This window comes from Leuresthes tenuis, unplaced genomic scaffold (genome assembly GCF_036924035.1).
Source record: "Leuresthes tenuis unplaced genomic scaffold, fLeuTen1.0.hap1 SCAF_3, whole genome shotgun sequence".
Taxonomy (NCBI): domain Eukaryota; kingdom Metazoa; phylum Chordata; class Actinopteri; order Atheriniformes; family Atherinopsidae; genus Leuresthes; species Leuresthes tenuis.
Genome location: NW_027325357.1, coordinates 16,094,555 through 16,113,843, shown reverse-complemented (window position 1 = coordinate 16,113,843; position 19,289 = coordinate 16,094,555). Strand labels below are relative to the sequence as shown.

At 41.9% G+C, this 19,289-nt stretch overlaps 3 protein-coding genes across 4 annotated transcripts; 2 read left to right on the top strand and 1 right to left on the bottom strand.

Annotated features, from left to right (window-relative positions):
• Window positions 1-208: 208 nt before the first annotated feature.
• Window positions 209-5,935, top strand: p4htmb (prolyl 4-hydroxylase, transmembrane b). 2 transcript variants are annotated; one of them, XM_072382092.1, is made up of 9 exons: window positions 209-1,117; window positions 1,225-1,306; window positions 2,718-2,908; window positions 3,025-3,121; window positions 3,583-3,745; window positions 3,832-4,017; window positions 4,275-4,365; window positions 4,515-4,638; window positions 4,917-5,935. In XM_072382092.1, the coding sequence occupies exons 1-9, from the start codon at window positions 785-787 to the stop codon at window positions 5,132-5,134; spliced, it is 1,485 nt and encodes a 494-aa protein (XP_072238193.1). In that variant the 5' UTR covers window positions 209-784; the 3' UTR covers window positions 5,135-5,935. The 2 variants fall into 2 exon arrangements, with proteins under 2 accessions (XP_072238193.1, XP_072238194.1); XM_072382093.1 differs by having other exon boundaries at window positions 4,515-4,642; window positions 4,917-5,041.
• A 309-nt stretch (window positions 5,936-6,244) lies between these two features.
• slc26a6l1 (solute carrier family 26 member 6, like 1) lies at window positions 6,245-12,504 on the bottom strand. The gene is made up of 19 exons (XM_072383037.1): window positions 12,305-12,504; window positions 12,073-12,212; window positions 11,796-11,906; window positions 11,516-11,691; window positions 11,250-11,414; window positions 10,595-10,747; window positions 10,217-10,299; window positions 9,968-10,115; window positions 9,731-9,844; window positions 9,345-9,422; window positions 9,102-9,197; window positions 8,836-8,942; window positions 8,588-8,657; window positions 8,409-8,501; window positions 8,003-8,113; window positions 7,159-7,587; window positions 6,694-6,748; window positions 6,456-6,601; window positions 6,245-6,271 (listed from the first exon to the last, which is right to left on the bottom strand). The coding sequence occupies exons 1-19, from the start codon at window positions 12,442-12,444 to the stop codon at window positions 6,245-6,247; spliced, it is 2,442 nt and encodes an 813-aa protein (XP_072239138.1). The 5' UTR covers window positions 12,445-12,504.
• Window positions 12,505-13,326: 822 nt separating this feature from the next.
• Window positions 13,327-17,564, top strand: kbtbd12 (kelch repeat and BTB (POZ) domain containing 12). The gene is made up of 6 exons (XM_072383141.1): window positions 13,327-13,435; window positions 14,509-15,664; window positions 15,743-16,013; window positions 16,189-16,339; window positions 16,490-16,687; window positions 16,772-17,564. Exons 2-6 carry the CDS (start codon window positions 14,592-14,594, stop codon window positions 16,939-16,941), a joined length of 1,863 nt encoding a protein of 620 aa, XP_072239242.1. The 5' UTR covers window positions 13,327-13,435; window positions 14,509-14,591; the 3' UTR covers window positions 16,942-17,564.
• The last annotated feature ends 1,725 nt before the right edge of the window (window positions 17,565-19,289 follow it).

Genomic DNA, 19,289 nt, shown 5'->3' with positions numbered 1-19,289 from the left:
ACCATAAACGACCAGTGTGATAAAGCTGATGCCACTATAATGGATGCTTTAATCAGCCCAAGTTAATGATTTTACTGAATTATTCGTTTTTGCATGTGGAAAGTGTTATTTCAAGGATGCTCTCATTGCCAGACCAACAACACATTGGTGACAGCTGCTAAAGCACTTCACCGAGATAAAGACAGGACTGTGTTGTTGGTTTAAGTCGCCAGAGGTCAGCATTGCGCACAGATTGTTCCTGTCAACTGGGGACCTCTTGAAATGGCGTGCCGTGTAAAATAATCCAGCAAAATGCAGAATGCTTTGTCGTATTCACTGATATCTGACTTTTTTAAGGGGATTATTTCCGTAACCGGATTATGCCAGGTCAGGTTCATGGACCAGGTTTCAGGGATGAGCTCCGCGGTGGTTTTGGATGCGCAGTGCGCTGCTGCTGATGCTGATGGGACTGCTGCAGTGTAAACAAGACTGTCCGAGGCTGCTGCGCTGCTGATTGTGAGACAAAAGACATTCACACACTTACAGAAACAGCTGACCTCTCGGGCTAAAATAGACAGCTGCATTTTTTTTCTGGAACCATCCGTTTCTTCACGCAACGAGTTTATTTCAAATTGTGCAACGAGACTGAAACTGTCTGACCTCTCTTTGAGGATTTTCCTTTCTTCTTTTTTTTTCAACTTAAATTTGACGTCTTCCTCTCATCAATTCTGTTCAACCGCGTCCATTTCAATAACCAAATGTACTCTGCGGCAGAGAAACCATCAACTCCTTGAATCGCAACAAAATGACTGACAACCAGGAAGCCGCAGATGCTGGGGACACGACTCCGTCCGGGACCTCGACCTTACCGCTCCGGCCTCGCTGCGAGCGTCTCTCCGGCCCCAAGAGCAGCGTGTGCTCCCGCTCCTACTTCGTGGTAGTTATGGTGTTTTTCCATGTGTACATCATCAACGTTATAGCGCTATTGTTTTACGTGCACTACAGCAGCGGACAGGAGGATGCCAGCCGAAGTAGCGACGCTCCCAGCGGTGGCCACCAGCGCCCCGAGTCTCGACGTCCGCCATCAAAACCCGAGTTTGCGCGTGATGTTTCCCTGACAAGAATCGAGGGAATAAGGGTGAGTAATCTAAAGATGCGTCACTCTTGCTCGCTCTGTCAGTTCTTCCACTGTCTCTCGCACGCACAGTCATACGCACTGGTAATAGTCACTGATTTATCCCTCAGGTGGGACACGTCCAGAAGGTGTCACTGGTGCCGGGCAAAGTGCACGAAATGCGCACTCTGAGCCTGAAGCCTCTGTTGTTTGGTAAGAAGCACAAAATGGCCCAACATATTTCCTCTTCTGATAGAAACAAACCTACTATATCCAGAACTATCTGTTTTCATCCTTATTACACGTCCTAATACACGTTGCCTATGTGTGTTACACAAAGATCATTCAGGCCTACATGACAGGCCAATAAACCCCTGGGCAACACATGGATGACTGGGTAAAAAGCAGACAAATCTGGAATTGAGCATTCTCATTTAATATGCAGTCGCAGCATAAATGGTACACAGGCATTATGGCACTAGCTGTTTTCAGTTCTCTTTGTGTTTCGAACAAGATTAAGTACTGATTTATGAAGAGGCAGGCAAGGCAGGTAATATAAAGCAGTAATACACTGTTTATCTAAATTAATCTGCTCATTATTTTATCCAACAAAAAAAGTTTTTAAAATATGACCTGATTTACAAAAGATACAAAGTCAAAAGTGACACATTTCTTTAGTATTTTCAGCAAGACTGAATATCTTTATGTGCATATTTTACTGTTTAGAGTAACAACAACCAGAAAAGAAAAAAGAAGGAAAATAGCTGACAGCAAATGTTCATGATCAGTAGATGATAACACCCCTTTTGGCAAATTAGATTATTGGGCTGCCATGCATGCTCCAGCTAGTATCTACTGTCTATCTATTTTTGATGATGTTTGGGTCAGGGAACCGGGACAACCATAGCAAAACATTAAGCTTGCTCTTCTTGAGGTTCATTGTGAATTTTCATTATCTTGTTGTTGTTGCTGCTGAACCTATCTACCTTTCATCTTCTTTTGTTTTCTTTTTACAGATGATGTGATGTTTACTCTCTGAATTTGCTGGTGATTGATAACCTATTCTCCCCTCTACGAGTAAAATGCACCCTGTGCTACAGAGCAACACAAGCCTAAAGCACGATCAAGCCACTGTTGTGGTTAACAGTCAAAGTGCCGATCTTTTTTCTAAAGTCTCCTCTTTAATTTTGCTCATGCCAGCCCGAAGTTATGTTGAAACGTTGTGATTCCTCAGGATTTGTTTTCAAAATGCATCAAGCTTGTTTTGATATTCCTTTGGAAACTTCTGAAGTATTATTAATTTATTATAAAATTTTTTGAGGATTTGGGAAAGGTTTTCCTCTGGTGAATCTCCCATGTCTCCCAGTCATATCTCTGCAGACGTGGCTGCACAAACGTTAAACAGCATATTCAGTTCAATGCTGAAAATGAACTAATGGCTGATGCGAAAGGTCATTTCAACTCTAATCAGCGTAAATCTAGACCACATTAGTTCAACAGAACAACCTTGAAAAATGTGAAAATGAGAAACACAAAGGAGGAAGATTTCTGCAGTCGTTTAAATCCTGATGGCTGCAGCGAGCTTCCTCAGTAGCTACATCTAAGCGCCTCTGTGTTTGCACAGAGATTCCTGGGTTTCTGTCAGACGATGAGTGTCGTGTGGTGATGCAGCTGGCACAGCTGAAGGGCCTCATGGAGAGCCAACTGATGGTGCAAGATGGACAAGAAGAGCTGGCCAAGGAGCTCAACCTCAGCCCGGAGGAGATCTTTAATCTCCTTGATATCAACCAGGATGGACAATTGCAGCTTCATGAGGTGTATGTCAGTTTGTGGATTGTGAGCTCACATCATAGTCTATAGTGACGCCTTATTTTTTTTTTTTCCTTCAAAGGATGGTTAATTAATCTCATACTCACTACTGTGCCTAACAGATACTGACTCATTCTCGGGTGAGGGACGGCATTTGGCTCACTCCAGAAAATCTGCGAGAAATCTATGCCGGGCTAAAAGCTGACAAGGATGATAATGGTAAGAAAGCAACTTCATCTATCATTCCAGGGTTAACTAAGACTTTTAAACGATTTGCAAACTCACAGTTTTGGAAAACATTATCAGATATGCAAAATATACTTTATGCACATTAACTCTAAATTAAATGCACAGGATAATCTTAAAGAGGTCAATAAATATGTTACTTGAGCTTAGTTGTCAGGCTATAATATATGCTTTAGATACTCTGTATCGTTATGTCACATTGAACTTTCTGCAGATTGCTTATTACTCTTAATCTCTTTACTTTTAAAAGCCTCACCCTCATGCAGGTGTCATCTTTATTCTTGCCAGTTGAACTTTTGCTCTGGTTTAGGACTGGTGAAGCTGTGCTGTATTTTTGTGAGGTCATCAAGCATAATGGCAAAGGAAGAAGGATAGAGTGAAAATGGTTTAACCTTTTTCCAATGTGTTGGTTGTCCATTGAATGTTTGAAAAAGGTTTGCTGAGTCTAGAGGAGTTCAGGCTTCTCAGCAATGACGCCTTCCAGCGCTTTCTGCTGCAGCGAGGGGTGAAAAGAAGTCAGCTGGTGCGGAACAGCAGGCACACCTGGCTCTACCAGGGCAAAGGAGCGCACCAGGTCCTCCAAGACATCAAGGAGAGGTTAGAGTTACTTAATTTAATCGTTATTTAAGATTGAATTAACCCTTTTAGCTATTCATTTAGAACTGACTGTTTCTCTACCAAAGGGTGACCAGCCTCACTCGGCTCCCGCCTGCATTAGTGGACCTCAGTGAGCCTCTTCAGGTGGTTCGCTATGATGAGGGGGGGCACTACCACGCCCACCATGACAGCGGGCCTGTCTACCCGGAAACAGCGTGCACACACACTCGCCTCGCGGCTAATACCTCCACTCCTTTTGAGACGTCTTGCAGGTGAGGTCATTGGAGTGTGATCCGTGATCACCGAAGATCCAAACCCAAAAAAATGTTGAATGTTCAAGTGTGGATTCATCTGCCCGACATCGTTACTGATGCTCCACTGTGACAGCTGGCATGTTAGTTTTTGTGACTCAACATTGTCAACTTGGAAAAGCTTGTGTGCTTGCCACTCGTCTGTACATGTGTGCTTGTGTACTGTTCGTTTTCACCATACATGTGTGCATCAATTTCAATCTGTGTTGCACACTTAGGTACATCACTGTTCTCTTCTACCTGAACTCTGTTGATGGGGGCGGGGAGACCGCATTCCCTGTGGCAGACAACAGGACCTATGATGAAGTGGTGCGTAATGGGTTTGGAAAGTGTTGCAAAAGTATTGTGTACATAGTGTGCATGTCTTTCATATCTCCGTTAACTCACTTGTTTGTCAGTGAGTGAATGGGCCCCAATGTTAAGAAAACTGTATCTCTTAGTTTGAGTGTGTATTTTAGTCTCTAATACAGAACGACGTGGATCTTCTGGACACCAGAAGAAACTGTGACAAAAGTAACCTCAGAGTGAAGCCTTCCAAAGGGACGGCTGTTTTTTGGTACAACTACCTATCTGATGGAAGGGGTAGGTAAATCAGAGCACCGTTTTTTGGATAATGTTGCAAAGAATGCAAATAAAAAAGCATTTGAATTTGAATTCAATTGAAAAAATAGTTTAAACTTCTGATTCAGTCTTATTTGTCCACAAAATGCTTTTCCAGCCCTCTGCCCTGATATTTATCTTTGTTCATGTGTGAGTTAAAGTATTGTGTTTTATAGCTTTATTATCTGTGTTCATGAAACTTAAATTACTTAAAGGCTGTTGCAAATTAAAGTCAGAAACATTTTTATTTTTCTCAACAGGTTGGGTGGGAGAGCAGGATGAGTATGCTCTACATGGGGGCTGTGTGGTCACCCACGGCACTAAATGGGTTGCCAATAAATGGATCAACATTGATCCGGATTACCAGCGGCAGGCTCGCTACCAGCAGTTGGTGTCACAGCTGTCAGAAGATGAGGACGATGAAGGTCTGACTCTAAACACAGAAATACAGAATCCCAGTATTCATCAAGACTTGTAGCTCTTACACCAAATACATATATAAAAAAAAATCCTTCCAAGCCTTCCTCAGTCCTGTGCACAACAATTTTGGAAAAATCCTCTGTGGCCAGTTTGTAAAGACAAGATTTATTCAGGGAATGAGGTCACAGTGGTTTTATGCAACAGTAAAGAGATGCTGTCCTGTTATTTTTTATCTACTTATTTTCTATCTTCCCATTTTAGGATTGTTGCACTAGTACCTCTCTTGAGGAGTTGTGATGTGAAGTTGTGTGAAAGTGTGTAGGATTTAGTGACATCTAGTGGCAAAGTCCCAGATTACAGACATCTGAATATCCCCCTTTCGCAACCTCATCTTCCGAGCATGTGGGGGAATCTTAGGTGGCTGTGAAAATCTTGCTACATTCAGTGTTTGGTAAGTTTGTTCTTAGCAACTGTAGAAACAAGTTGGTGTATTATATAGGGCCTTCAAGAACGAGGACCCACCTCATCTTTAGATGTGAAACTTGAGGTTATTCTTCCCTTTTAAAAACATAGTATGAAGATCGTGTTACCTTCCTGTCACTAGATTCCCCTAAATGTTACACACTAAAACTTCAAATAATGCTTTTCTTTGCATGATTACCTTCACACATTTTGTTGTTGCTATGAGCGAACCAGAACAATTGCACTTGAAAAATGAAATGACTGCCATGACCAAAAAAGCTCACACACTCTCAGTGTGATGCATGATGCCTTGTCTTTGTCCCTTGAATTCATCGTTAATGTTTTCTTGTAGAATGCACAAAAGATTAAAATGCACAAGCTATCACTCTGATGTCCTGATTCCATTTGATTGATTGATTGATTGATTGATTGATTAAACATCTTTTAAAATGCACTGTCTCACTGTCCCTCACTGAATAGTTAGATTATGTGTCTTCAGTGTTAGACTTTCTTTTACATAACAATATTTATAAATATCACTACAAGTCAGCAGTAAAAAAACAGTTTTGAGTACAGAAAAAAAAATCAGTAATTTATATGACGTTGCTTGTTTAAATCTCATTCTATGCCTGCATCCATTGATTTATAAAAAAAAGTTTGTGACAGATTGTGATTTTCCCTCCTGTTCCATCTCCTGTTGAAGATCTTAAAATTTTGTGCTGCTGTGCAGATCCTGTAATGAAACAATTTTTACATGGTCAAATATTTAGAATGATAAAACAGTACTTGTATACATTTATCAGGCCTTTGATCCTACCAATCAACTGCATGTTAGCCAGCAATAGCTGCAAAATGTCAGTGAATAGGCGGCCTATAGCTTTGTGAGTCAGTTCTCGACATCCACCTCAGACACTTACCACTGTTGGGTCATATCTGGGGAATGATGTAGCTCCACGATGGTTAAGACAGTGGAGCACAGCGTCATGAACAGAAGCAAAAAGATGCCTCTTTGTGGTTGTTTCGGAGAAGAAGTCACCGTGCTGTAATTGCTCCACCACAGGCGCTGAAGAGAAAAGAGTTTATGGGCAAGTTACTACCGTGGTAACGTATATTTATGCAGTAAAGCCGTAAGGAAGTGAGAATCTGTTCACTCACCTTGACAGCCTGCAATGTAGATATCCACATCAATCTCACTGAAGTCCTGGAAAATCTGTCAATATAGCAGACACTGAAGGTTTCTCTTAATCAATCTTTAGAATAAGATCTGCTCATAATCCTTCCCTATCAGGTGCCCTGGTCTCTATCATGATAAATCATCAGGTTTACTTGAAAAATAAGTAAACTCTTGTATCAGAGTATGATATAGCTGAAAATGAAAATAATCACCTTTCAGATCACTGAAAACAAATGTAATCAAAGCTGGGTCCCTTTGCTGGGCTTTTTTTGTTTGTTTTTTTCCTTGTAACCTACATTGTCATTGTCTACAACTTTTTAGATTTGTTGTCTGACCATCGAGAACTTTAGGTAATAAAAAACATTTATGGTAATAAAAATTCAGCACTTAAATTCCCCAAGGAGCCCATCTGTGTTGCTCATACTTTTGTGTGATTTACTACTTACATTTTTCATAGCCTTTATGGCCACTGTGTCAATAAAGTTCGCTGTAGAGAGGTCAAGTATGATGGAATGAATGTCCCAGGTCCACTTCCCCAGGGATCCAAGAGAGACCCGCTCTAGATCATGGCTCAGTGTGTCCTCACTGCTGGAGCCCAGAGTGGTGGTGTCTCCGTCCTGCAGCTCAGACATCCACCCCAGGCTGGTGCAGTCTGGATCTCCTCCTTTCAGGTACTCCCATCTGGAATGACCATCAGGTGTTCGGGGAGTGGTTGGGATGACAAACACGGTCCCATTCTCTCTCTCGGTCCAGCCATGCTCCTCTTTCTCTGTAACAGTCCCATCTACACATGTGTCCATCCAGCAGCCATCCTCCTGCTCCACTGAGAACTCTGGGGATTCGGACAGCTGTGCAGCCGCCTTCTGTGCCCGTCTCTGAGGGGAATTCAGAGAAAGACATTTAGGAATTAGTTAGTCGTGCTTTTTCCCTTCTAGGATGTACACCTCTCACCCAATGGCAACTGGGATAGGTTTCAGCTCCCCCAGGACCCCGAACTGCATTAAGTTAACTTTTATGTAATGCTCTGTAGCGCTGTTACACCAGGTCAAATTCCTGTGTATGTTGTACATTTGGCGAAAAAAGAGATTCTGATTCTCATTAAGCAGATATAGAAAATTGTTGGATGCATAGTAGGGTTACTGATATTAAAGACTTTGGTGTCTGTTTTCTCTTCACATTTAGCTTACGTAACCAATGGGGCCACGTGCCGACAAAGTCCTTGAAGTGTTTATTTAATTTTGACAATGATCCATGTTATTGCCATTATACTGAACATTTCCCGTATGTTACCTCTCTTTTGGCTTGCCTCTTCGCTCGTCTTTCAGCCCTCCTTTCTCGTCTTCTCTGTTTAGCTTCTTGCCTCCTCTTATAGATAATCATTTTACTAATGTCAAGCCCACTCTAAAAAAAATGGATAAAGATTAAGACAAAACAAAACATCACCAATAAACAAAAATATAACCAGAAAACAAAATAGGCTGGTGGTTGTGTTAAATAAAAGAAAAGGGTGAAAAATAATGCTTTAAAATAAAAAAAGACAAGAATCAATCAGCTTTTTAATTGATGTTATTCATAAGGAAAAACATTAGATGCTGAGAAATTATAATGGACATTTATGACTGAATCAGATTACTTAGCAATAAAAAATAATAATTGAGATAAAAGAATGGGCCAATTATTAGAGAGGAGAACAAACTTTTTCTTTCAGGGCATCGAGGTACAGCTCAGCATTGGCGAAATAAACTGTAGCCGATGAGCGGAATATGGTAATGCCTGGAACCTCTTTCGCCTGTCAAATAGAGAAACATTATAAGCCCTTTCTGCAGTCGGGGCGGGAACAATTCTTCTTTATGGCTCTCCATCTATCTGCCTCACCTCTCTGTGCGCCTCTATATCCACATAGAGTTCTGTACCTGGAACATTTCCCAGAACCGAGTACGTCGGCCTGAAGAATGGGAGAAAAAACTTTAGGTACGTCAGCATTTTTTTCCACATACAGTACTTTGTTTTTTTCTGGCTGAGTCTGCAGCCAAACATTAATTGCTGATACAACATCTCTCTCAAACTCACTGTGTGATTCAGATGAGTGCAAAGAGAAATGGTGAGATGTAGAGGAATCTTACATTTGAGTCCTGAAGATAACTGTGAACAGAGCAAAGGTGATGGATGCCGCCAGACCCAGATCTAGATTGAGTAGCATTGTTGACACCCAAGTGACCACCCACACCACCTGGAAGATGCAGGGTGGGGCAGGTTGCAACAGAACATGAACAGTGACACTTTAACAGATTCAGGACAAACCGTGGCATCCATCAGTTGTTGCTGTCACACATTTTCTTTTAAGAATGAGACCAAGTATACTCATCACATTATTTATTGATCCTCTTACCAGATCAATCCTGCTGCTCCTCCAGAGTGTAAGTATGTCAGAGTACTGCTTGAACATGCCTTTCAAATTTACAAACACAATCGATGCAAGGATGGCCTGAAACAACATGATTAATCAGGTGAGCTGCCACAATCACACAATAAACAATGCAAATCAGTGTGTGATTTTAAATACAATCTGTGCCGTGCCCTAGATATTAACAGAAAAAAACATTTTACAGAAGGGACAAGTGGGGAAGCTAACCTTTGGCAGTTCCTGGAAAAGCGTTCCCAGTTTCAATATGGTCACCAGCACAATTAGAGATGAGGCCACTCCGGCCATCTACAAGAATGACACAAAGACTTATTATACATACTCAGCCATTTCCCCTGCATCATTCTCTGTATTCTCTTATTCTTTTTGTGGCATATTTACAGTAGCAATTCACAAACTTTGCATTTTCACCATTAAAAAAAAGTTTTAAGTTTTGCCTTAGTTTTAACATTTGTTATTACCCATGTTGTTTTTGTACTTTAGTGCAAAGGCAACATTGCATTCCATTTTTTTGGGAAGGGGGACGGTTGTTGTTGAATGATTTTCAGTGATCCTGTGCTATATTTCTTGACATGTTACTTCTGTAGCTCACTCACTTGAGTTTTACCTCCAGTGGTCTCTTGGATGAGACTTCGAGACATGGAGGAGCAGACAGAAAAACACTGGAAAAAGCCTCCCACTGCATTACTGAGACCAAGTGCCACAAGCTCCTGTAGCAGAGCGGAGACAAAGGCACAAGAGTTGGCAAGAAAGAAACCAAAACAGATAGAGTATATTCTATATATATATTATGTGTGTAGAAACAGATTCAATGAGCTATTTTGTGAGTTCACCTGGTTACTGTCCACCTTGTAACCGTGTTTCAGTGCAAAAGTTTTTCCAAGCGAAATAGATATGGCATATCCAACAATGGCCAGAGCAAAAGCATCACCAATAACTTCTCCAAAAAGACTCACATCTGGGAAAGTGGGAGAACTTAGACTGGTGAGCAGAGGACAAACAAGAAACCAGTAAGCACCACAGAGGCTGGAAATGCTCCTCGACAATAATAACAGCAGTATAATGTAAACCCAAATACTCACCCACTTGGAATTTCTCCAACAACTGAAACAGTGTAGTTACTGTTCAAGTAGGCATAGGTTGATATCAGTGTCCCTGCCACAATCTGAAATTATCACAGGAAACATATGGATCATAAACATACAAAGTTCATTTTCACAGCAGTTTCAGCAATGACACATTAGTTAATAAGATTTGGTCAATCATATGCTAGACCTGGACTTGATTATTAACCGTAAATTACGTATTTTTGCTGTGAAGTGCACAAAGCAGAGGCCTTTTGCACCGCAGCTGATTCAGCTGCTTATTTCCACTGCATCTGTACTTTTTCAGAGCTGCATCATCAGCAATAGCACATAGGTGTTAACAGAGTCAGAAGTCAGAGATCTGTGTCAACTGACTGTGATGAGCTCCACCGGGACGGGCACTGGCAGCTTCGCACTGAGAAATGAGTTGAGCTCTTTGGCTGCAATTAGAAGGAAGATCGTCACACTGCTGACCACCAGAGTGGGAAGATGAGTGCGTGGGAGCAAGGAGCAAACATCCACCAGAGTCTGAAAATCAAAAAACAGCAAAGCAGGATGTAGGTACAGATGGATGCTACACGCATGACCTGCTTCACACATAACAATTTTCTTCAAAGTAGGTCACGATTTGATTTTAAAAGACCTTTTTGCAACTGTCGGCTAACTTTCCCATACTATTATCATAGCAGACAATAAATATGAAAATATTTTTTCTTCCAGCTCAGTAGAGAGCAACAAAAGGACAAATGCAGCTATTTTAGAATATGCATTAGTACTCTTTATAGTTACCCTTTGAAAAAAAAGTCAGTAAGACTGGCTATCTGCATAGAAGCCTAAATAAATAGAGCCCTAAACCAATGGCAGACGTGATCCTGGTGGCATTTTAAGGGGAAGTATATACAACTTGTTTGTGTGCAGATAATTACATTTGGAATAGATTTTTTCTGTGTAACCTCAGAAGAAGCATTTAAGTCAGGACAGTTTGATAAGCAAAACAGGGTAAGTGGAATCAGCTCTCGATAATACTCACATACACCAGTGACAGCGGACCACTAAATCGTTTGGGGGAAACTCCAAAAATGTACTTCAGTTGTGCCACCACAGCATGTGCTGCTGCAGCTGTTGTGTAGGCACGCACCAGAGGCTCAGACAAGTAAGTTCCCACAAAGCCAAACTTTACCACACCCAATAGCACCTATGAACACAGTCATTTTTGTGTTTTGGTGGCTGGAAGACCAAAATATGATATTTCTTTCATTGTTAAAGATTAGGATTAGGATGCTCTGTTTCGCAAACCTGTATTAGTCCTCCAAGGACAGTAGTCGCAACTGCCACCTGCACCCTGTAGGAATCCCGGGCAGTTATGTCGACCTCTGCTGTGATGTTGGTCCCATTTGTTTTGAGGAAATCCCCATCCGGAGCAAGTCTCTCTGTCACGCTACCCACCATGATGCTGAGCACAGTGAATGTACCTGCACGCAATAAAGAAGATATGCAGGCAAATTGTTATGTTTTTTAATAAAGTCACAATGGTGAAATATTTGTCTTTGATCACTTTAATCACTGCTGCACTTACCAATAGAAATGTGGCGTGATGTTCCAAAAAAGAAGTAGATTAATGTGGGATAAAGAGATGAGTATAGCCCAAATACAGGAGGTACGGAAGCCAGGAGTGCATATGCCATACCTGCGAACGTCAGTTTACTTGTGTAAAAGGTTTGAGGTCTGTGCTTTTTATGGTGTCATTGTACCACAGTAAAATTGCTTATGTCGTCAATTACAAATGTAGTTGTTAGGTAACGTTCAGTAGAAGCTGATATCTATACATCCAGTTTGGACTATCACTGTCATACCTTGTGGCAGGTGCATTATGCCCACACTAATTCCAGAAACCAGGTCCGGCATGCCGTAGTCCCAGACTGAGTACTTGGGCAGCCAGTACAGCACAGGAAAGCTGCTCATCACACTTCTCTTCAGTTTAGGCACTGTACATCTGTGAAAGTGCAAATGTGCAAGTCTGTGTACTGGCAGATATTCTTTATCCATTGAGGATGTGTTTCTAGTGCAGCATAGTAAGCAGTTTACCTGAAAGAGTCTTTAAGCTGTTCAGTTAGAGGTCGGTGGATGTCTGAGTATGCTTTTCTCTGTGTTACCTCTTCCAGTCTCTCCTCATCCAGCACTTCCCTCTCCACCCTGTACTTTCCAAATCTGTGTCTTGAGTCCATTTGAGCGACTGTGTCAAACTCTCTTTTTTTAAAAAATTAAATCCTTGTCTTTACTGCAAACTGTCCAACAGGATCAGATGCTGCAGTACCATTGTCAAAATAACAGCCGTGTCTGCTTTTGTACACCATATTGCTTAATGGTTAACTATAGACAGGATGTTGTGGGCAGAGTGATGACGACTGATGGCTGACCACAACAAGCAAAGGATGGGATTGTGGCCTGAGAGCGGGAAAAGATCAACTCTTTTCCTGAATTTAGATGACTGTGTGTTTCCATTCTCTCTGGTTTTCCATTCAACAAGAAAAGTGAAACTAATGAACCATGAAATACCTGTTTAGACTCTTCACTGGCTACGTGTTTGTTTGTGGCTGCTTCCAGACAGACGATCTTGAAGTATGTCAAAAGAAAGAGTAATTTTTCATGGAAAGTTAAACAGATTTATTGTTAGAATCTGAATGTTCTGAATGTTAAAGGTTAAACTAAGGGGGAGGAAAAATAAGCTTGTGGGCATACATTAAATACTGAGTCCTTTAAAAGAGTGCTGTCATGAAATCTGAATCCAAGCTGAGAGCAGTGTTTCAGTCATTCCAGAACTACATGCATGTGACAAGGGTGAACAAACTGGAATGGAGAATTATCCCAAAGAACAAGACAATACTCAGAAGTAAATGCATAAATAGTATGCAGTATTTTACCACATTTGTTACTCTGACCTCTTTAAAACCTTCTCTTTTCTCACTGCTAAAGCCCCTCTGACCCACTTACAGCCTGCCACAACACTGTCTATTTTAGGGCTAGCGGCTCAGGGGGCAGCAACAGTGGAGAGGGTACATATCTTTGCCTCGCGTTTGCTCGGATCTTTCTCGCCCCAGTGACTTGCACATTCTGCAACACAAACAGCACGTGTAGCCTGTGGAGAAAACATGGATGTTTCCCGGCTTTTTTAGACCGTAGAAGATCTTCTAAAGTCAAGAGAAGCTGATGACTTTGGTAAGACCTTTTCAAGCAAACTGAGCGTTGATATTGTCTGAAATATCACTCGTCAAGTGTCTAAATTACATGTCATGAAAACAGAGATCTTAAAACCTGCTGCGAGCGTGTTAAACGGTCGCAACCAAGTGTGTCAAAAAACCCTCCAATGTGTAAATGAATTTGATTCGATTTGTCTATTAGTACTCCAAAATAGTCATTGTTTCTTCTTTTTCAGAAGATATTTTGAGTAAGATACTCAAATGTTCTCTTTAGTGGACCCTCAGCATCAAAGGTATAAACTTTAAAATAAAGTTGACTAATAATTATTTGTGAAACCTCTCATACTGATGATTAAGTGTTTTTATTTTGGTTCTAATTTTTGGGCAATTTTGTGTTAAGTATGCAAAAGCGATCTTGTTTTATTTGCTATGAGCAATTTTCATAAACTACTTGACCAGAAAGGTTTTATTTCTGTGAAAATCTTCAGCCTACAGATTTTATTTTTGTATAGTTTGTTTATTAAGGTGCTTCTGAAAACAAGAATATCTGTTTTCAGATTGTCTTAGCCAGAATCATCCTAAAGTATCACAGAATCGGAGAATTTTTTCTTGGGAAGAGACATTTACAGCTAAAATGCTTATTTAACAGATATCACATTAAAAGCTTTCCAGCTGCACGTTTTAACACGCATATGTGATCACATGACTTCATGTATCCGCACACACAGATACCTTCATAGAAAGACTATCTGCAGCAGTATAAAAACACTGAAATGCACAAATCACTGGATGATTTATCTGCTTATCGGACATCCTTATAGTATTAGATGAAAAAATACTTTGTAAAATGTAATTTCACAAAAAAAAGGCCTTTAAAAGGCTCTGATAACCTCAGAGGCAACATTTCACTCTAACATTGTCATTGAGTGTAGATTTGAGAGACATCTTCTGCTTTTCAGAGTGCAAATAGTGTGGTTTTAGCTCATGTTTGAACAACATTCCTCTGCAGTGAAATAAATATCTGAACCCTGTGAAACTGTGCTTTGATATGATATTGGTGAACTGTCTTTGTCTGGCTTTGTTTTTTTTCAGGGACAACCTGTCACTCTGGATGTGTAAAGCCTCCTGCGTAACTTTGCAAATATTCAGTTTACGGGAATTTTTTTTTTAGCAAAATGGATCTTACTGCCAAACATGGGCTAGTGCTGCTCGATCAGCTGAGGAAGATGAGGGAGGTTGAGCATCTGACAGACGTGGTGCTGGTCGCTGAGGGCATCAGCTTTCCCTGCCACAGAGTCGTTCTCTCCGCCTTTAGTCCATACTTCCGGGTCATGTTCACATGTGGTCTGCGCGAGTGCAACAGCAGAGAGATCTTCCTGCGTGACACCCCCGCAGACAGCCTGGCCCTCCTCTTAAACTACATGTACTGCTCAGAGCTTCCTCTCACTAACGCCAACGTGCAAGGCATCTCTATTGCAGCTTTTCTCCTGCAGATGGATGACGTCTTCATGCACTGTCAGCAGCACATGACTGAGAACATGGATGCCTCCAACTGCCTTGGTGTGTATTATTTCGCCCGTGACCTTGGTGCAGAGGAACTGTCAGACCATGCTCAGCGCTTCCTGAGGCAGTACTTTGTTCAAGTCTGCCAGAGTGAAGAGGTCCTGGAGCTGGAGGCCCATCAGCTTGGAAAGCTCCTGAGTTCTGATGACCTGAATGTGTCTCGAGAAGAAACTATCCTGGATGTGGTTCTTCGCTGGGTCAAACATTGCTCTCTGATGGAGGGAGAAATACGTAGTAGGCATCTTCCAGAGCTCCTGAGGAAGGTCCGTCTGCCACTGATAAACCCTGACTACCTAAGAGAGGCAATGAAGAGAAACACTGCACTCTTGGCTGATGCTGAGTGTCTAGAGATACTTAATGAAGCTCTGGAGGCCACAGCAATGCATCCCTCAGCTGCACCCCGCAAACTCAAGCTGCGGTACGGCATGGAAACCACAGATCTTCTGCTCTGTGTTGGTAATGACAGTGGTGGAATCAGGTCAAGGTATGGCAGCTACACAGAGCGCAGCTTTTGCTATGCCCCATCAACAGGTCGGACCTACTACATCACTTCCCCCCGCTACGGAGAGGCTCTGGGGTATGTCTGTGCTGGGGTTGTGACTGAGGGGAATGACATTATCGTAGCAGGAGAGGCAAGTGCGCGCAGAATGGCCCGACAGAAAGACATGAAGGTTGAGATTCACAGGTAAGAAAGATGTGTAATATTTTGCTATTATTGACACACTTCAGCCGCACAAACAGCACTGATTGTTTGGGTTTCCAGGTATAAAGTGGAGGCCCAGGGGAGCTGGGAGCGCCTGACGTCAGCAGAGTACCGGGACTCCTACGCTCTGGGCTCGCTGGGTGACACTCTGTACCTCTTGGGTGGGCAGATGAGGCTGAAGAACGAGTTTCTCATCACAAACTGTGTGGAGCGATGGTCTCTGCAGGGGGGACCGTGGCGGAGTGCGGCACCCCTGCCGATGCCTTTGGCCTATCACAGTGTGGTCACAATGAAAGACCGCCTTTATGTGATAGGTGGTCGCACCCCACAGGTGATGCATCTAGAAAATGTACCTGTCAGCTGTTTAAAACCTGCATTTACTGTGGTTATGTGAAATTGAGCACATTAGACCTACACTGATACTTCTTACTGTGCCTCTGTGGGACTCCTCTCTTAACTGCACCTGCTCTGCTTTGTCACACTCTTCCTCCACGGCAACCTTCCAGTCATACCGCATGGATGATGAGCCTGACCGTCTTAGCAACCGCCTTCTGGAGTATGATCCAAACACAAACAAATGGACAGAGCTTGGTCCCATGAAGTACTCAAAGTACCGCTGTGGTGCTGTGGTGCTCAACGGGGAAATTTTTGTGATAGGTCAGATTTTCTTTTTGTCAGCAACAAGTGCTTTTGAATTTAAACCTCATATCATGCCTATGTAGAGGCTGAACTGTCTGGTTTGGCTAAGTTTGCTAAATAGAGAAGTGTTTCATCAATTTCTGTGTGTTTGCTAATCTTGTTTGACAGGAGGTATTGGATGTGAGGGCATGGACCGTGGACAGTCACGTCACTGTCTGGATGCTGTAGAGATCTACAACCCAGATGGAGATTACTGGAGGGATGGACCTCCTCTCCCGTGTCCCCAGCTGTCACTGCGTACCAATGCCTCCAACGCCGGAGTGGTGGGAGGAAAGATTTATGTTTGTGGATATTACAAGGGAGCAGGTAGGGAAAGAATATTCTGGGTGAAGGATGTTTGAATATTTGCTCCAGGTGACTATTAACATCCTCGCTGTTAACTCCCCTCAGATCGTCATGATGACATAATGAAGGACATTTTGGAGCTGGATCCATGGGACAACCGGTGGACAGTGGTGGTTCGGCGTGCACTGATGCACGACAACTATGATGTCTGCTTAGTGGCGAATCTCAACCCGAGGGGACTCGTTTCCCCACCTGCAGATTTAGTCAAACTGTGACACACGACTGTCAATCAGCTCAAAGTCTGTGTGGGAAAATCAGTGACAGAATTGAATTATTAACGCACTTATTGCCGGGTCAAAGGCCATCACTTCTTCAAGCAGAAAAGGCCTTAGTGTTCTGCATGGCAGAGAGTATGTTCTTTATGGCTTACTTGCACATTAGCAGGCTAAAAATTTGTAAATACTGTATTTTTTTCTGCTTCTTATGTTTTTTTTTTGTGTAACATCTACACAGAGGATTACCCAAAACCTACAGCTGCGTATCCCATATCTGGATTAGACTATTAGTAGCAACACTAAGAAGGGATGTACTTTACAGGCGTGAATAATGATTTTAAGAGAGTATTTCTGGCTTTGTTATACTACATTTATGGGATTTGGCTTGTCTTTACAGGATAAACACTATAGATCTTTTGACGACTGAAGTTAATAGATAGTGGCACGTTCACCTGTAAAGACCCGGTGAAACATTTAAGTACGCCTCTTGCCAACTGCACAGGCCACATCAGGTCTTAAAAGATTCAAAATAAAAAGTTTTAAACTCTGTCATTCATGATATACTTTCTGAAGCAGAATAGAATTATGTAATTGTATTGCAAATAAATACGCACTTTATTCCAGGCACGGTTGTTGTCGTGACTACAGGCAGTTTTATACATGTATGATACATGTAGACTGGTTAACGCTCCTTTTACAGTGGATAATGTTCAGATATGCTGAGTTCTTTTGAACCGTTATGGGGTAATCTCTGAGGTAAACTAAGGCATCTCAACAGAGGAAAACTGTAAAGATTGTTTTAAATTAAAACACGAGTCACGCACTTTATCTGTTGTTTATTAAGATAAACATTAAGTCAACACAGGCAATTCAGATTTGTTTCTATCCATTTATTTTCAATCTTATACTGTAAATATAAATAATAAATATATTTTATTTGAACAAAGTCTGCAAAGGAGCTTAACTGGAACAGATTTTTTTATGGAAACATAAAAAAAGGGACAAGACTTAAGAGTATAAATGGAAAAGCTTTTGTGGGTCCTTAACTTTAAAACTTTGCAGACTTTTACACCTTTTCCACAGATTTCAACCATGTGAATAAATATACATATGCATATATTCTTATCATTGCGTTCATCCCTAAAGACAGGAGCAATTTTCCAAAAGAACATCAGTCACAGCAATAATAAATTAAATTTGAAACATATTTGGCTCTTACTTCCCTCTGCTCTAAAGAGAACAAAACAAACAGTGTATGGTGGTGCCATTTTCACTCATCTTTCACTCTAACTTTCACTTTCAAACAGCTGCCAGAGGCCTCCTGGTTTCACTGGGGTTCCCATGTTTGACTGAGCCAGTTTCTCTAAGATGGGTTCGATTGCTGTGAGGCACTCAGAGCCGCTGCTGTCCTGAGACCAGCATCTCAGAGGGGTGATGAGGCATTTTGCAGCTTTACTGGATCTGTTGCCTCTGTTCAGTGGCATCAGACCGTCTGAGCTGATGCTGGGCTTGTTGGTTCCTGAGTCCGGATCACAATACTCATGCAGTGGTGATGAAAGCTTGTTAAAGGTATTCACAGGGTGACTGTTTTCATCTAAGACCGTGCACTTACTCCTCTGTGGTAGCACTAGCGGCCTCTTTTTGCGCCTCCTCTGGCCTCTCAGAGTGAACTTCCTTCTTCCAGAAACCCGGCTGTGATCCTGAGGTTGTTTAATGTTGTGTGATGTACATGTAAGCTGTGTTCCTTCAAGCCTTTTACTCTGCAGGATGTTGCATATGGGCTGCTTCAGCTCTGGTGATGTCTGGATGGCACTGTCCATCACTCCCTCAGTTCTGGGTTTGGCTGAGTGCTCAGACACTAAAGTGCTGAGCAGTCTCAGAGCCTCTTCAAACATGTGCCTTCCTCTGTCCTGCTCCTCTCTCAGACACTGCAAACTACTCGTTATGCTCTGAATGTTCGAGTCGAACTTGGCTGTGGTGTCCCCATTCTGCAGGATAAAGTGAACAATTCAACTCCTAAATAATCACATACATTTGTTTGCAGATAAAAACTGTTTTGACCCCTGTGAAACACAATTAAATGAATCCTAATCTGCATACTATTCACCTTCTGCACTCTTTCCTCCATCTCTGCCATCACTTGTTTCTGGGAGTTTATTTTATCTGCCAAAGACTCAAACTTCTGGGAAATGTCGCTCTGAAGACCGATCAAACTGCTATTCACTAGGATGAATGAATGAGAAGACTTTAAAAAGTTAGCACATAAAAGGGAAAACATTCCTTGCACTGAGGTCACTATACTTTACTATACATGGTCAGAGTTTAATTTTGACTTCTTGACTTCCTAA